This window comes from Salmo salar, chromosome 06, assembly GCF_965601325.2.
Source record: "Salmo salar chromosome 06, fSalSal1, whole genome shotgun sequence".
NCBI lineage: Eukaryota > Metazoa > Chordata > Actinopteri > Salmoniformes > Salmonidae > Salmo > Salmo salar.
The window spans coordinates 15,221,388-15,239,741 of record NC_138296.1 but is presented as its reverse complement, the minus strand read 5'-3'; the positions used below and the strand labels follow the sequence as shown (position 1 = coordinate 15,239,741).

Genomic DNA, 18,354 nt, shown 5'->3' with positions numbered 1-18,354 from the left:
AAGCTGTTTTTCATTCTCTCGGTCCCAGCTTTGATGCACCTGTACTGACCTCGCCTTCTGAAGAACACTATACAAAACAAAACAAGAAAACCGACAGCCAAACAGTCCTGTCAGGTGCAAAAACCTAAACAGAAACAATTGTCTTTAGATGTATCATGGAGTATGTACAATTATCACATGAAATTATGAATCTGGGCACCAGTCCATTATTCGACAAAATCAGTTTAGTTCATGTTCATTTCAATTCAATAAAAGGTTCAACATTGTTCAACATATGACATTAAAATGACACGGCTACAGATGCAAAATGTACATTTTCTGGAATATTTTATATTGTGGAATTTTTTTCTCTCACTTTCCACAGGCTGGCAGGCTGCAGCATCACAGAGGAAGGCTGTGCTTCTCTGGCTTCAGCTTTGAGGTCAAACCCCTCCCACCTGAAGGAGCTGGACCTGAGTGGAAATACTCCAGGAGTCTCTGGAGTAAAGCTGCTCTCTTCTGTACAAGATGATCCCCTCTATACACTGGAGACACTGAGGTGAGTTTTACTGATCAGTTTCATGAGAACACTGATGTAGTGATCAGTAAGCCATTGTAGACATCCAGACACTGAGTCATATTCAACACATGCTAGTTTCTTATTGGATAAGTTCAGGTAGTCCCTGCCCGTTTTGTTCAGTGTTCTTCTCTTTGATGTCTAGTGAATACGACCCCTATATGTCTATGCTGCTGTATGAGGACTTAGAGCGACGACTTCTTTCCTTCCCAGGTTAAATGATTGACAGCTCACAGAGTCAGTGAAGGAATGGCCTCAGCTCCAAGTCCTTGGTTGTGGGTGTGCGCTGCAGTTAAATACTTCTGGGACAGTAACTAAATTAATTTCAAAGTGCAGGAATATAAATATTCAATGCTTCGAAATCAACAATGATAGCTCCTTGAATCAGAGAACCCTGGCAAAGTGGTGCCAGGAAACTAACCTCAACAAACACGTCACCGGGGGTACACTGCCTGCCCTCCAGGACATCTACAGCACCTGGTCACAGGAAGGCCAAGAAGATCATCAAGGACCTCTCAGTACAGGTGCATCAAAGCCAGGACAGAGAGACTGAAAAACAGCTTTTATCTCCAGGCCATCAGACTGTTAAATAGGGGGGAGGGGTGGGTGGTTGGATAAATTAGCCCACTTTATTGTTTTCTTGTTTGAATATTGTACCTGTGGTCTGTTTCTGTTGCTTGTTAGTGTACTTTGTGTTCTGTTAGTGTAGTGTGTGTGTGTTCTGTTAGCTTAGTAAAAAGCCATTTTATAATGGCATCATGCTATATCCATCATGTCTATACATATTGACTGTAGTAAAGTGTGTTCTGTTAGCTTAGTAAAAAGCCATTTTATAATGACATCATGCTATATCCATCATGTCTATACATATTGACTGTAGTTCAGTGTGTTCTGTTAGCTTAGTAAAAAGCCATTTTATAATGACATCATGCTATATCCATCATGTCTATACATATTGACTGTAGTAAAGTGTGTTCTGTTAGCTTAGTAAAAAGCCATTTTATAATGACATCATGCTATATCCATCATGTCTATACATATTGACTGTAGTAAAGTGTGTTCTGTTAGCTTAGTAAAAAGCCATTTTATAATGACATCATGCTATATCCATCATGTCTATACATATTGACTGTAGTTCAGTGTGTTCTGTTAGCTCAGTAAAAAGCCATTTTATAATGACATCATGCTATATCCATCATGTCTATACATATTGACTGTAGTAAAGTGTGTTCTGTTAGCTTAGTAAAAAGCCATTTTATAATGACATCATGCTATATCCATCATGTCTATACATATTGACTGTAGTTCAGTGTGTTCTGTTAGCTTAGTAAAAAGCCATTTTATAATGACATCATGCTATATCCATCATGTCTATACATATTGACTGTAGTTCAGTGTGTTCTGTTAGCTTAGTAAAAAGCCATTTTATAATGACATCATGCTATATCCATTATGTTGGCTGTAGATTTCACTGTCTCTACTAGTAAGATTCTTAATCTCAACAACTTTGTCATCCTAGTAACTCCACATCTTACCAGACTGCTAGCTCTTTATCTCGGTGTATTAGATGCCTCTGGATTGTCTTGCCTCTGGATTGTCAGTGTATTATAGGCCTCTGGGTTGTCTGTGTGTTATAGGCCTCTGGATTGTCTGTGTATTATAGGCCTCTGGATTGTCTGTGTATTATAGGCCTCTGGATTGTCAGTGTATTATAGCCCTCTGGATTGTCAGTGTATTATAGGCCTCTGGATTGTCAGTGTATTATAGCCCTCTGGATTGTCAATGTATTATAGGCCTCTGGGTTGTCAGTGTATTAGAGGTCTCTGGATTGTCAGTGTATTAGAGGTCTCTGGATTGTCAGTGTATTAGAGGTCTCTGGATTGTCAGTGTATTATAGGCCTCTGGATTGTCAGTGTATTATAGGCCTCTGGATTGTCAGTGTATTATAGCCCTCTGGATTGTCAGTGTATTATAGGCCTCTGGATTGTCAGTGTATTATAGGCCTCTGGGTTGTCAGTGTATTAGAGGTCTCTGGATTGTCAGTGTATTAGAGGTCTCTGGATTGTCAGTGTATTATAGGCCTCTGGTTTGTCAGTGTATTATAGGCCTCTGGTTTGTCAGTGTATTATAGGCCTCTGGATTGTCAGTGTATTATAGGCCTCTGGATTGTCAGTGTATTATAGGCCTCTGGATTGTCAGTGTATTATAGGCCTCTGGATTGTCAGTGTATTATAGGCCTCTGGATTGTCAGTGTATTATAGGCCTCTGGTTTGTCAGTGTATTATAGGCCTCTGGATTGTCAGTGTATTATAGGCCTCTGGATTGTCAGTGTATTATAGGCCTCTGGTTTGTCAGTGTATTATAGGCCTCTGGATTGTCAGTGTATTATAGGCCTCTGGTTTGTCAGTGTATTATAGGCCTCTGGTTTGTCAGTGTATTATAGGCCTCTGGTTTGTCAGTGTATTATAGGCCTCTGGATTGTCAGTGTATTATAGGCCTCTGGATTGTCAGTGTATTATAGGTCTCTGGGTTGTCAGTGTATTAGAGGTCTCTGGGTTGTCAGTGTATTATAGGCCTCTGGGTTGTCAGTGTATTATAGGCCTCTGGGTTGTCAGTGTATTAGAGGTCTCTGGATTGTCAGTGTATTATAGGCCTCTGGTTTGTCAGTGTATTATAGGTCTCTGGATTGTCAGTGTATTATAGGCCTCTGGATTGTCAGTGTATTATAGGCCTCTGGGTTGTCAGTGTATTATAGGCCTCTGGGTTGTCAGTGTATTATAGGCCTCTGGGTTGTCAGTGTATTATAGGCCTCTGGGTTGTCAGTGTATTAGAGGTCTCTGGATTGTCAGTGTATTATAGGCCTCTGGATTGTCAGTGTATTATAGGCCTCTGGATTGTCAGTGTATTATAGGCCTCTGGGTTGTCAGTGTATTAGAGGTCTCTGGATTGTCAGTGTATTATAGGCCTCTGGATTGTCAGTGTATTAGAGGTCTCTGGATTGTCTTGTGTGCTAATTGCTTTGTTTTTTTTTGTATCACCTTGTGTTTTGAAACATTTCTATCATTCTATGTAACCCTGTGTGTTAATCAATGGTAAACTGTATTTCATATTCTTTAAATATATGAAGTAAAGCTTTTATTCCTATTGCTGTGTGACATTGTGTCCATCTGTGATTAATTGAATGACTTGGTTCCCACAGCTATGAATGTTCATACTCACAGTAATGAATGGGTCTACCTGTGTGGACTCAAGGCCTTTAAGGTGTTCTCTGCTGGCCCAACTAAAATTGATGGAACAAAATAAATGTGACTACTATACCATATTTTAATAGTTCCTAAATGGTATATGAAGCAGCTAGATCAGGTGACTATTGCTACCCAAACCTGAATCTAAAGAACCTAGAAAATATTTATTATACAAAGTCACCAAACAATGAACTACAAGACCATGGTGCTTGCCTACGGAGCTGTGAGGGGAACGGCACCTCCGTACCTTCAGGCTCTGATCAGGCCCTACACCCAAACAAGGGCACTCCGTTCATCCACCTCTGGCCTGCTCGCCTCCCTACCTCTGAGGAAGCACAGTTCCCGCTCAGCCCAGTCAAAACTGTTCGCTGCTCTGGCACCCCAATGGTGGAACAAGCTCCCTCACGACGCCAGGACAGCGGAGTCAATCACCACCTTCCGGAGACACCTGAAACCCCACCTCTTCAAGGAATACCTGGGATAGGATAAAGTAATCCTTCTAACCCCCCCCTTAAAAGATTTAGATGCACTATTGTAAAGTGGTTGTTCCACTGGATATTATAAGGTGAATGCACCAATTTGTAAGTCGCTCTGGATAAGAGCGTCTGCTAAATGACTTAAATGTAAATGTAAGTAGATCTGTGTTGTGTCTTTGGCTATGCCGGATTAAGTGATATGACCTGCTATTCTATAAAATAATTTCTCTGTAATTAATATTACCTGATTAAGCTAATCAGGTAAATGTAATTAACTAGAAAGTCAGGGCACCACGAAATAATGTTATCTTCCGAATAAACTCTTAAAGACCTAGTAATCTTTTACATCAGTAGCAGTCAATATTTAATCGTCACTTATTTCAGTCTCATCTGAAAGTTAAATTCTTGATTATCTTCACGAACCCTGGCTAACAAGTTCAATCAGCAATACAAAACTTGGTTTAATTATTTATTTACTAAATACCTAAATAATCACACAGAATTACCTATACACAGAATGGATCATACATTGATTACAAATTATGTCATACAGGAAAACGTCCCTAGTGGACGGAACAGATATGACGGCTGGTTACACAAAGAAAGGGGGTTGGGTTTTGAATGAAAGAGCGGGAAGACTGAGAAACAAAAAATATTTTGTCTCTCTATCGGGCCGTAGGCAGCTATGCTATCGTAAATACAATATCTTATGCATTATAAATAACCGCCCATTTGGAAAAGGAAAAGGCAAGGAATATTTACTCTGAGCTGCACTTTAATAGGTTGGTCGTAGATGGAAGGCCGTGTTGCCCAGCAGGGATCTCTTGTCCTCTGAAGAACATCTCTGGTGGTAAACTAGATACGTTGTAGTATCGTTGAATGTGTTAGACTAGATACTTCATCCGTCCTTTCCTAGCCCACGTTTACAGCGGCTGCTGCTAACTCAACGGCTAGGAGGTATCACTTCTGGAATGAATAAGAGTTCAAAATTCATACCAAGTTGCCATACTTTTAAGCTTGCGCTATATTCTGGCTGGTATAGTCGAAATTCATCCTTTTGGCGTGTCGATAGTCACCTTCACATTGAACACTATGCTAATTTCGTTAGGTTATTATCTGAGCCCTTTTAACGTAGGACCGTCGTCCTCACGTCCTCAGAACAGAAAGTAGAATTTTCGTCAACGGGTTTATATAGTGGTGAAAGAAGGGCGTGTTTCATAGTTTACAACCAAAGTCTGTTCACTTGGGCGGGGCCTCTGAGTGAGCAGAGTTTCTCTATGACAAACCGTTCTCTCATTTAAGAAGCTAAAATTACATTTAATCTTTTCACAAATAGTTTCATATTTAAACATTTAAATTGCACAACAATTCCATGTGAAACTAGAATGTGCCGGCTTTCCAAGATACAGTTTATGTCATCCTGTCATTAGTAGTAATGTCTCAGACAACAACTGATCTGAGATCATATTCATTAAGTACCAATGCATATTTTCAACTGGTTAGATTACTGAAATATGGTTCCGTTACCCACCTTTTGATGTAACTAGACTCTTTATGTTACAAAGGCTTTACAAGAGTCAACTCTATAAAGTAGAGAGAGAGAAAAGGGGAAAGGTATTTATGGGGGTCATAAACCTCCCCCAACAGGCCAACGTCATGACATCTGAAAACAGGCAGGATGTTAAAATATTAAATACATTTTATTTCACAAGCGAACAATGACAGTTTGGCCTTTTCACAGAAAGACAACTTTGAACATCTCATTGTGGGTCTTCTGGTTGGTCAGTAAAGCAGAGAGACATGCAGTCTCAGCAGCTGCTTACTGCAGAGTGTGTGTGTGTGTGTGTGTGTGTGTGTGGTGTGTGTGTGTGTGTGTGTGTGTGTGTGTGTGTGTGTGTGTGTGTGTGTGTGTGTGTGTCTAAAGACCGATATATTGGACAGATACTTCCTTCCCCATCATTAGTCCCCCTCCCATCTCTCCTCCTCCTCTCTCCTCAGCCCCAGTTGTGTTGGTCTTCCTCTGTGGTGGTCAGTATGTCAGTAACCAGGCCGGTGCCAATAGTTTTGTTGCCATCTCTGAGAGTGAACCGTTGACCTTTCTCCAGAATCATAGGCTGGCGCAGCGTGAGGGTCAGAGATGTGTCTTCACCTGGCATCACCATGTCCTGTTAGAGAGAGGAGAAGAGGGTCAGTCTTTCCTCAAAGAAGATAAAGCACAGCCCTGGACTATGGTGCACACTTTATTTTAGAATACACAAATCACATCAGGGAAAAAGATTGACCATTTCCAAAGGTGACAGATGGACACACACCTTGTCTCCTGCCAGGCAGACCCTGCAGGCCATGTCCCAGGTGAGTGAGAACATGACTGGCATGAAGTTACTGACAAAGGGCTTGTGTCTGCCCCCCTCCTCCTTACTCAGAACATAGACCTGGGATGAAGAGATGTTTTAATGACAGATTATACATTCATTCAATTAAATAACACATATCCTAACCTTGGACTACTAGAACAATACACTAGTACATAAACACAATTTACAAATACACCACATACTACACCATAGCTCTAGACAGACGCATTTCATTTGATCAACTACTCCAAATAGTTAAGAGAGTTAAATTTAAAATGGTGAATAAAGGGAAATTATTTCAGAAGACTAAATACTGGGAATACTAGACTGCAACACTGCGCATACGGTACACCAACAGTTCACACTCCTCTAGGCCTGCTAAAGGAAGATACAGACCTGGACTTTATTTATGAGGTGATACAGGCCTGGACTTTATTTATGATGTGATACAGACCTGGACTTTATTTATGAGGTGATACAGACCTGGACTTTATTTATGATGTGATACAGACCTGGACTTTATTTATGAGGTGATACAGGCCTGGACTTTATTTATGATGTGATACAGACCTGGACTTTATTTATGAGGTGATACAGACCTGGACTTTATTTATGATGTGATACAGACCTGGACTTTATTTATGATGTGATACAGACCTGGACTTTATTTATGATGTGATACAGGCCTGGACTTTATTTATGATGTGATACAGGCCTGGACTTTATTTATGATGTGATACAGACCTGGACTTTATTTATGATGTGATACAGACCTGGACTTTATTTATGATGTGATACAGGCCTGGACTTTATTTATGATGTGATACAGACCTGGACTTTATTTATGATGTGATACAGGCCTGGACTTTATTTATGATGTGATACAGACCTGGACTTTATTTATGATGTGATACAGACCTGGACTTTATTTATGATGTGATACAGACCTGGACTTTATTTATGATGTGATACAGACCTGGACTTTATTTATGATGTGATACAGACCCGGACATTATTTATGACGTCATACATAGACCTGGACTTTATTTATGATGTGATACAGACCTGGACTTTATTTATGATGTGATACAGACCTGGACTTTATTTATGATGTGATACAGGCCTGGACTTTATTTATGATGTGATACAGACCCAGGCTTTATTTATGATGTGATACAGACCCGGGCTTTATTTATGATGTGATACAGACCCGGGCTTTATTTATGATGTGATACAGACCCGGGCTTTATTTATGATGTGATACAGACCCGGGCTTTATTTATGATGTGATACAGACCCGGACTTTATTTATGATGTGATACAGACCCGGGCTTTATTTATGATGTGATACAGACCCGGGCTTTATTTATTTCTGATACAGACCTGGGCTTTATTTATGATGTGATACAGACCTGGGCTTTATTTATTTATGATACAGACCTGGGCCTGGACTTTATTTATTTATGATACAGACCTGGGCCTGGACTTTATTTATTTATATGATACAGACCTGGGCCTGGACTTTATTTATTTATGATACAGACCTGGGCCTGGACTTTATTTATTTATGATACAGACCTGGGCCTGGACTTTATTTATTTATGATACAGACCTGGGCCTGGACTTTATTTATATGATACAGACCTGGGCCTCGACTTTATTTATTTATATGATACAGACCTGGGCCTGGACTTTATTTATATGATACAGACCTGGGCCTGGACTTTATTTATTTATGATACAGACCTGGGCCTGGACTTTATTTATTTATGATACAGACCTGGGCCTGGACTTTATTTATATGATACAGACCTGGGCCTGGACTTTATTTATTTATGATACAGACCTGGGCCTGGACTTTATTTATTTATGATACAGACCTGGGCCTGGACTTTATTTATTTATGATACAGACCTGGGCCTGGACTTTATTTATTTATGATACAGACCTGGGCCTGGACTTTATTTATTTATATGATACAGACCTGGGCCTGGACTTTATTTATTTATGATACAGACCTGGGCCTGGACTTTATTTATTTATGATACAGACCTGGGCCTGGACTTTATTTATTTATGATACAGACCTGGGCCTGGACTTTATTTATTTATGATACAGACCTGGGCCTGGACTTTATTTATTTATGATACAGACCTGGGCCTGGACTTTATTTATTTATGATACAGACCTGGGCCTGGACTTTCTGGTGGGGCTGGATGGAGCCTGGTTTGCTCATCACCATCCCTCTCCTAATGTCATCCCTCTTCAGCCCTCGGACCAGAGCCCCCAGGTTATCTCCTGCCTCTGCTCTGTCCAGAGACTGGTGGAACATCTCAATGCCTGGGGAGGAGAGAGGGAGCGAGGGAAAGAAAGATGGAGAAGGGAGGTGAAGTGAGAACAATTAGACTCAGAATGGTGGCGTGTTTGGAGGTTTTGGATGGAGTTGAGGGGTTACCAGAGGGATATTTTGGGTAACTCCGTCCAGTAGTCTTATTACTGGGTAATTGGTGCTAGAAGTGCAGTGGAGCAACTGTTGTAGTTGTAACTTGGTGTTAGAGCTAGTTCTGTCACTACACTGTACTAGGGGTTAGGGCTAGTTCTGTCAGTACTCTGTACTAGGGGTTAGGACTAGTTCTGTCACTACACTGTACTAGGGGTTAGGGCTAGTTCTGTCACTACACTGTACTAGGGGTAGTTCTGTCACTACACTGTACTAGGGGTAGTTCTGTCACTACACTGTACTAGGGCTAGTTCTGTCACTACACTGTACTAGGGCTTGTTCTGTCACTACACTGTACTAGGGATAGTTCTGTCACTACACTGTACTAGGGGTTAGGGCTAGTTCTGTCACTACAATGTACTAGGGGTTAGGGCTAGTTCTGTCAGTACTCTGTACTAGGGGTTAGGGCTAGTTCTGTCAGTACTCTGTACTAGGGGTTAGGGCTAGTTCTGTCAGTACTCTGTACTAGGGGTTAGGACTAGTTCTGTCAGTACTCTGTACTAGGGGTTAGGGCTAGTTCTGTCACTACACTGTACTAGGGGTTAGGGCTAGTTCTGTCACTACACTGTACTAGGGATAGTTCTGTCACTACACTGTACTAGGGGTTAGGGCTACTTCTGTCACTACACTGTACTAGGGATAGTTCTGTCACTGCACTGTAATAGGGGTTAGGGCTAGTTCTGTCACTACACTGTGCTAGGGGTTAGGGCTAGTTCTGTTACTATACTAGAGGTTAGGGCTAGTTCTGTCCGCACACTGTACTAGGGGTTAGGACTAGTACTGTCAGTATACTGTACTAGGGGTTAGTTGTAGTTCTGTCACTACACTGTACTAGGGGTTAGGGCGAGTTCTGTTAGTACTCTGTACTAGGGATTAGGGCTAGTTCTGACAGTACTCTGTACTAGGGATTAGGGATACTTCTGCCAGTACTCTGTACTAGGGGTGAGGGCTAGTTCTGTCACTACACTGACAATGAACAGCAATGTGTTAAACTGTATTTACAGGAATAATTCTAGTAATCTAAACACAGTTTTACAGCATATGTTACCTGTGTGCTACAGCTCTACAATTAGAACAATGAAAGCTCTATGAATTACTAAAAATACAAATGTTTGAACTGAATTGAAATTCAACCTTTCTATAGTGGTGTGGCTCCCCATTCACTTACCAGTGACCACAGACTTGAAGGCACGGTTGTGCCCCACAAACTCACAGTCGTCGCCCTTCTTAATGATGCCCGTCTCCAGAGTGCCAGTCACCACCGTACCCCTGCCTGAAAGAGGGATGAATACACGTTTAATACATCGGTTTTATTCTCAGAGGGAGACGTGGTTAGACAACAGCAGACAGATCAGAGACATGAGTACTGACAGGACAAGTACATCAATCAAATAAACGGTGAAACAGAAAGGTACAAAGGAAACTGATACAAGTGCTTCCAAACAGTTACTGTTACTAAGTCACAACGACAGGGAGAGGAGAACGGAATGTTATAGATTCACTGATCATTCCTACACAGATGTACAGGAAACAGGCACGTTGTTCCCATCACAAAACACATGCAGCACAGACATAACGGAATCATTTCAAAGACGTTTTATCAAGATAGCTCAGTGGCTACGGAAACCGTAGTCAAACACTGGGATGAGCAAGGGGGCAGGCTCTGTATGCACGGGACAGTGGGATCCTATAGCAGTGTTTTATCTATTGTCATGTTTTCATTAGGAAACGCCTTCTATCTGAGGTGCACAGTGCAAGAGCTTGAATTTATGCACTACTTCTGAATGTCATTTTAAATAGGTTAACAATGAGTCGATGACATAGTGAGGAGAGGAAACCACCTAGTGGCAACACCGCTTTTAAACTAAATGACAAAACTGAGTTTCTTTACAATGTGAGCTAGTTCTCAGTCACCTGGGATCGAGTAGACTCCCTCGATAGGCAGCAGGAAGGGCTTCTCCAGCTCTCTCTTGGGCAGAGGGACGTATTCATCCACTATCTCTAGGAGCTTCAGCACTGCGTTCACCCCCAGGTCAGGCTGTTTGTTCTGGGGAGGTTAGATGAGATGAGACAACAGGTAAGGTTTCACCTAAAAGGTAGCCTCGTAATTACCAGACTGATTACTGCTGCACTGTCTGGAAGGAATGCCATTTGGGCCGAGAGGCGATACCCAAAACAAATTCAAAAGTGATTGGATCACCTTCAACCAATCAGAAAAAAAGAGGCCACAGTGCTACATTTTTCAGAAGTAACACCAGCACTTGCCATTTCTCAAGAGAAAGGCATATCTAACACCAGAACAAGTAGGCTAAATGAGCCAAAAAAGGCAGCTAAGTATATAAACGTCAACGTGAGGTTAACATAAATACAGTAGCCCAACATCAGCCAGGGGTATATCTAATGAATTTGTCCCTAATGTTTTTGCGAAACCGTAGCAATGATAGAGATGAGGGTACTGCATCAGATTCAATAGACACGGTCTTGATACAGTAACCTCAGACAGCCTTCAGTTTATTCAACCTTCTACTTTAGATGAGATGCTTTCACACTAAACGGTACTAAACGATTTCATAACCGCCATCGATAAGAGACAGTACTGTGCAGCCATCTTCATCGACTCTTCATTGACTCTGTCAATTACCGTATTCTTATCGGCAGACTCAATAGCCTTGGTTTCTCTAATGACTGCCTCGCCTGGTTCACCAACTACTTTGCAGACAGAGTTCAATGTGTCAAATCGGAGGGCATGTTGTCCGGACCTCTGGCAGTCTCTATAGGGGAACCACAGGGTTAAATTCTCGGGCCGACTCTTTTCTCTGTATATACAGTGGGGGAAAAAAGTATTTTATCCCCTGCTGATTTTGTAGGTTTACCCACTTACAAAGAAATGATCAGTCTATAAATTGTAATAGTAGGTTTATTTGAACAGCGAGAGACAGAATAACAACAAAAAAATCCAGAAAAACGCATGTCAAAAATGTTATAAAATGATTTGCATTTTAATGAGGGAAATAAGTATTTGACCCCTCTGCAAAACATGATTTAGTACTTGCTGGCAAAACCCTTGTTGGCAATCACAGAGGTCAGACGTTTCTTGTAGTTGGCCACCAGGTTTGCACACATCTCAGGGGGGATTTTGTCCCACTCCTCTTTGCAGATCTTCTCCAAGTTATTAAGGTTTCGAGGCTGACGTTTGGCAACTCAAACCTTCAGCTCCCTCCACAGATTTTCTATGGGATTAAGGTCTGGAGACTGGCTAGGCCACTCCAGGACCTTAATGTGCTTCTTCTTGAGCCACTCCTTTGTTGCCTTGGCCGTGTGTTTTGGGTCATTGTCATGCTGGAATACCCATCCACGACCCATTTTCTATGCCCTGGCTGAGGGAAGGAGGTTCTCACCCAAGATTTGACGGTACATGGCCCCGTCCATCGTCCCTTTGATGCGGTGAAATTGTCCTGTCCCGTTAGCAGAAAAACACCCCCAAAGCATAATGTTTCCACCTCCATGTTTGACGGTGGAGATGGTGTTCTTGGGGTCATAGGCAGCATTCCTCCTCCTCCAAACACGGCGAGTTGAGTTGATGTCAAAGAGCTCCATTTTGGTCTCATCTGACCACAACACTTTCACCAGTTGTCCTCTGAGTCATTCAGATGTTCATTGGCAAACTTCAAACGGGCATGTATATGTATTCTTGAGCAGGGGGACCTTGCGGGCGCTGCAGGATTTCAGTCCTTCACGGCATAGTGTGTTACCAATTGTTTTCTTGGTGACTATGGTCCCAGCTGCCTTGAGATCATTGACAAGATCCTCCCGTGTAGTTCTGGGCTGATTCCTCACCGTTCTCATGATCATTGCAACTCCACGAGGTGAAATCTTGCATGGAGCCCCAGGCCGAGGGAGATTGACAGTTCTTTTGTGTTTCTTCCATTTGCGAATAATCGCACCAAATGTTGTCACCTTCTCACCAAGCTGCTTGGCGATGGTTTTGTAGCCCATTCCAGCCTTGTGTAGGTCTACAATCTTGTCCCTGACATCCTTGGAGAGCTCTTTGGTCTTGGCCATGGTGGAGAGTTTGGAATCTGACTGATTGATTGCTTCTGTGGACAGGTGTCTTTTTTACAGGTAACAAGCTGCGGTTAGGAGCACTCCCTTTAAGAGTGTGCTCCTAATCTCAGCTCGTTACCTGTATAAAAGACACCTGGGAGCCAGAAATCTTTCTGATTGAGAGGGGGTCAAATACTTATTTCTCTCATTAAAATGCAAATCAATTTATAGCATTTCTGACATGCGTTTTTCTGGATATTTTTGTTGTTATTCTGTCTCTCACTGTTCAAATAAACCTACTATTAAAATTATAGACTGATCATTTCTTTGTCAGTGGGCAAACATACAAAATCAGCAGGGGATCAAATACTTTCCCCCCCCACTGTATCAATGATGTCACTCTTGCTGCGGGCGATTCCCTGATCCACCTCTACGCAGACGACACCATTCTGTATACTTCTGGCCCTTCCTTGGACACTGTGCTAACTAACCTCCAAACGAGCTTCAATGCCATACAACAATCCTTCCGTGGCCTCCAACTGCTCTTAACCGCTACTTAAACCAAATGCATGCTTTTCAACCGTTCGCTGCCCGCACCTGCCCGCCCGACTAGCATCACCACCCTGGACGGTCCTGACCTAGAATATGTGGACAACTACAAATACCTAGGTGTCTGGTTAGACTGTAAACTCTCCTTCCAGACTCACATCAAACATCTCCAATCCAAAATCAAATCTAGAATCTGCATTCTATTTCGCAAAAAAAGCCTCCTTCACTCACGTCGCCAAACTTACCCTAGTAAAACTGACTATCCTGCCGATCCTCGACTTCGGCGATGTCATCTACAAAATAGCTTCCAATACTCTACTCAGCAAACTGGATGCAGTCTATCACAGTGCCATCCGTTTTGTTACCAAATCACCTTATACCACCCACCACTGCGACCTGTATGCTCTAGTTGGCTGGCCCTCGCTACATATTCGTCGCCAGACCCACTGGCTCCAGGTCATCTATAAGTCTATGCTAGGTAAATCTCCGCTTTATCTCAGTTCACTGGTCACGATAACAACAGTTCACTGGTCACGATAACCCGTAGCACATGTTCCAGCAGGTATATCTCATTGATCATCCCCAAAGCCAACACCTCATTTGGCCGCCTTTCCTTCCAATTCTCTGCTGCCAGTGACTGGAACGAATTGCAAAAAAAATAAAATAAATAAATAATAAAAAATAAAAAAAAATCGCTGAAGCTGGAGACTTTTATTTCCCCTCACCAACTTTAAACATCAGCTATCTGAGCAGCTAACCGATCGCTGCAGCTGTGCAAAGTCCATCTGTAAATAGCCCACCCAATCTACCTACCTCATCCCCATACTGTTTTTATTTGCTTTTCTGCTCTTTTGCACACCAGTATCTCTACTTGCACATCATCATCTGCTCATTTATCACTCCAGTGTTAATCTGCTAAATTGTAATTCTTTGCTACTATGGCCTATTTATTGCCTACCTCCTCATGCCTTTTGCACACACTGGATATAGACTTTATTTTTTCTACTGTGTCATTGACTTGTTTATTGTGTTATTGGCTTGTTTATGGTTTATTCCATGTGTAACTGTGTGTTGTTGTCTGTGTCTGTCACATTCTTCTTCGTCAGACGATAAGGAAAAATCATTGTCGGACCAAAACGCAGCGGGATCATGTGTACTCATCTTCTTTATTTAGGAAAAGAAGGGAAACCAAAATAAACACGTACACAAAACACAATGACGCATAAGAGGCTGGTAAGGCAACTAAGCTATACCTAGCACAATCTCCCACAAACTCCAAACACAAACACATACCTAATGATAGGACTCTCAATCAGAGGCAACTACAAAACACCTGCCTCCAATTGAGAGTCCAACACCCAATACCTAAACATAGAAATACTAAACTAGAAAGAACACAGAAATACAAAAACATAGAACATAACCCAAAACCCGGAAATAATAAATCAAACACCCTTCTAAACAAACCACCACCCCGAACCACATAAAACAAATACCCTCTGCCACATCCTGACCAAGCTACAATAACAAATAACCCCTATTACTGGTCAGGACGTGACAGTGTCACACTGCTTTGCTTTATCTTGGCCAGGTCGCAGTTGTAAATGAGAACTTGTTCTCAACTAGCCTACCTGGTTAAATAAAGGTGAAATTATTTTTACTTTTTTTTAAACACAGAATGGAGCAGCTCTGATAGGGAGCAGAGTTTATTTAGCAGAGTTCAGACTGTCATGTAAAGCTTTATATTTAGCCATCACCTTGGAAGTATGACGCTACATGCGTTGTTGTCCTGTTGTCTACTGCCTGTCAGCAACAGCGCTACATGTCCGTCATCAACTAAACCACCCCCATAGTTCAGAGGATGCTGATTGGTCCGAAGCAACGGTGATAGAAAAGGCGGGGCACCTGCCGTCGCAGCCCTTCCTGACTGACATCCCTACCAGACTGATGCCCAACCAGACTGATACCTCTACCAGACTGATAGCCCAACCAGACTGATAGCCCTACCAGACTACCTAAAAGGACGACATTGAAATAAGTCAGTTGACTTTGTGTTTTTAAACATCAATTATGTTGCATGTATGTATTATTGTACTACCATGGCTGAAGCAACAGTTTGTATATTAAAATGGTAAAATAAAATAAATGGATCAACCTTGCTAGCGAGCTGATAGCCTATCTGGCAGTCTCTATGGGGGTACCACAGGGTTCAATTCTTGGGCCAACTCTTTTCTCTGTATACATAAATGATGTCGCTCTTGCTGCTGGTGAATCTCTGATCCACCTCTACGCAGACGACACCATTCTGTACACTTCTGGCCCTTCTTTGGACACTGTGTTAACAACCCTCCAGACGAGCTTCAATGCCATTCAACTCTCCTTCCGTGGTCTCCAACTGCTCCTAAACACAAGTAAAACTAAATGCATGCTCTTCAACCGATCGCTGCCTGCACCTGCCCGCCTGTCCAGCATCACTTCTCTGGACGGTTCTAACTTAGAATTTGTGGACAACTACAAATACCTAGGTGTCTGGTTAGACTGTAAACTCTCCTTCCAGACTCACATCAATCATCTCCAATCCAAAGTGAAATCTCGAATTGGCTTCCTATTTCGCAACAAAGCATCCTTCACTCATGCTGCCAAACATACCCTCGTAAAACTGACCATCCTACCAATCCTCGACTTCGGCGATGTCATTTACAAAATAGCTTCCAATACCCTACTCAACAAGCTGGATGCAGTCTATCACAGTGCCATCCGTTTTGTCACCAAAGCCCCATATACTACCCACCACTGCGACCTGTACGCTCTCGTTGGCTGGCCTTCGCTTCATAATCGTCGCCAAACACATTGGCTCCAGGTCATCTACAAGACCCTGCTAGGTAAAGTCCCCCCTTATCTCCGCTCACTGGTCACCATAGCAGCACCCACCTGTAGCACGCGCTCCAGCAGGTATATCTCTCTGGTCACCCCTAAAGCCAACTCCTCCTTTGGTCGTCTCTCCTTCCAGTTCTCTGCTGCCAATGACTGGAACGAACTACAAAAATCTCTGAAACTGGAAACACTTATCTCCCTCACTAGCTTTAAGCACCAGCTGTCAGAGCAGCTCACAGATCACTGCACCTGTACATAGCCCATCTATAATTTAGCCCAAACTACTACCTCTTCCCCTACTGTATTTATTTATTTTATTTATTTTGCTCCTTTGCACCATATTATTTATATTTTATCTCTGAACTTTCTTCAAACTACAAATCTACCATTCCAGTGTTTTTCTTGCTATACTTTATTTACTTTGCCACCATGGCATTTTTTTGCCTTTACCTCCCTTATCTCACATCATTTGCTCACATTGTATATAGTCTTATTTTTTTATTTATTTTTTATTTTTTCTACTGCATCATTGATTGTATGTTGTTTTACTCCATGTGTAACTCTGTGTTTTTGTATGTTGTCGAACTGCTTTGCTTTATCTTGGCCAGGTCGCAATTGTAAATGAGAACTTGTTCTCAACTTGCCTACCTGGTTAAATAAAGGTGAAATAAAAATAAAATAAAATAAATAAATAAAAAAATCTGAAGTTGTGAGGTTATTCTGTCACCGCCCCAACACTACCTCGTACCATGCACTCACCTCCAGGGCACAGAGGGCCGAGCCGATGACGACGGGCGTGTTCTCACCGTCGTAGCCAAACTCTGTGAGCAGCTCTCTGATCTCCAGCTCAACCAGCTCCAGCATCTCCTTGTCCTCCACCGCATCCGCCTTGTTCACAAACACCACCACGTGCTCCACGCCAATCTGCCGGGCCAGCAGGAGGTGCTCCCTGGTCTGGGGCATCTGTCCGTCTGTCGCCGCCACCACCAGGATGCAGCCGTCCAGCTGAGCCGTGCCTGTGATCATGTTCTACAGGAGAAAGGTCAACATGTCACCCTGTGTGACCTTTCATACTGTCATTCTCTATTTCTTTACCTTTCATACTGAACACTGAGGAAGAGCCTGCTAGTCACCATCTCTCTGTACTGTTTATACCTGCTGTATCCCGTGACTAATCAACGAGGATTTGATCCATAGCCTCTAACCACCATTAAAATTCTGGTCCCGTAATCACAAAGCGTCTCAGTAGAAGTAGAGATCTAGGATCGGTTTTGCCTTTTAAATTACAGACCTGCCAACCACGTAAGCACCCCCGATCATTTAAAATAAATGTTTCTGTCATTTAGCAGACGCTGTTATCGAGAGCAACTTACAGGAGCAATTATGGTTAAGTGCCTTGATCAAGGGCACAGAGATCTTTCCCCTTGTCAGCTCAGGGATTTAAACCAGCGAACTTTTGGTTACTGGCCCAACGTTCTTAACCCGTAGGCTACCTGCCGCCCCACGACAGCGCACGCGCGATACCCACACTGCTCAAATCATAGGCAAATACACATTTTAGTTTTTTTAACCTAATAATGATGTTGGCAGAAGACTGCCTCAGCAGGAATGGTATGCTATAGAATGTTAAAGGTAGTTGGTCATTTGCTGCTCTTCAGTAGTGAACTAGAAATACATTTAAATGTGTAATCAGGGCTCTTCCTGATGTAGGCCAAAGGTTGGGTAGAGGGAGGTCCAGAGCGGTTTAGTCAACTTC

At 42.4% G+C, this 18,354-nt stretch overlaps 1 protein-coding gene and 1 long non-coding RNA gene across 2 annotated transcripts; one reads left to right on the top strand and one right to left on the bottom strand.

The window, feature by feature from the left end:
* The first annotated feature begins 369 nt into the window (after positions 1–369).
* Positions 370–1,735, top strand: LOC145879739 (uncharacterized). Its single transcript, XR_014392504.1, has 2 exons — positions 370–538; positions 770–1,735. It is a non-coding gene; the product is annotated as an uncharacterized LOC145879739 (long non-coding RNA).
* A 2,998-nt stretch (positions 1,736–4,733) lies between these two features.
* LOC106606341 (elongation factor Tu, mitochondrial-like) lies at positions 4,734–17,990 on the bottom strand. Its single transcript, XM_082976080.1, has 7 exons — positions 17,972–17,990; positions 17,358–17,627; positions 11,046–11,178; positions 10,300–10,404; positions 8,820–8,971; positions 6,590–6,709; positions 4,734–6,442 (listed from the first exon to the last, which is right to left on the bottom strand). The coding sequence occupies exons 2-7, from the start codon at positions 17,622–17,624 to the stop codon at positions 6,272–6,274; spliced, it is 948 nt and encodes a 315-aa protein (XP_082832206.1). The 5' UTR covers positions 17,625–17,627; positions 17,972–17,990; the 3' UTR covers positions 4,734–6,271.
* Between the last annotated feature and the right edge of the window lie 364 nt (positions 17,991–18,354).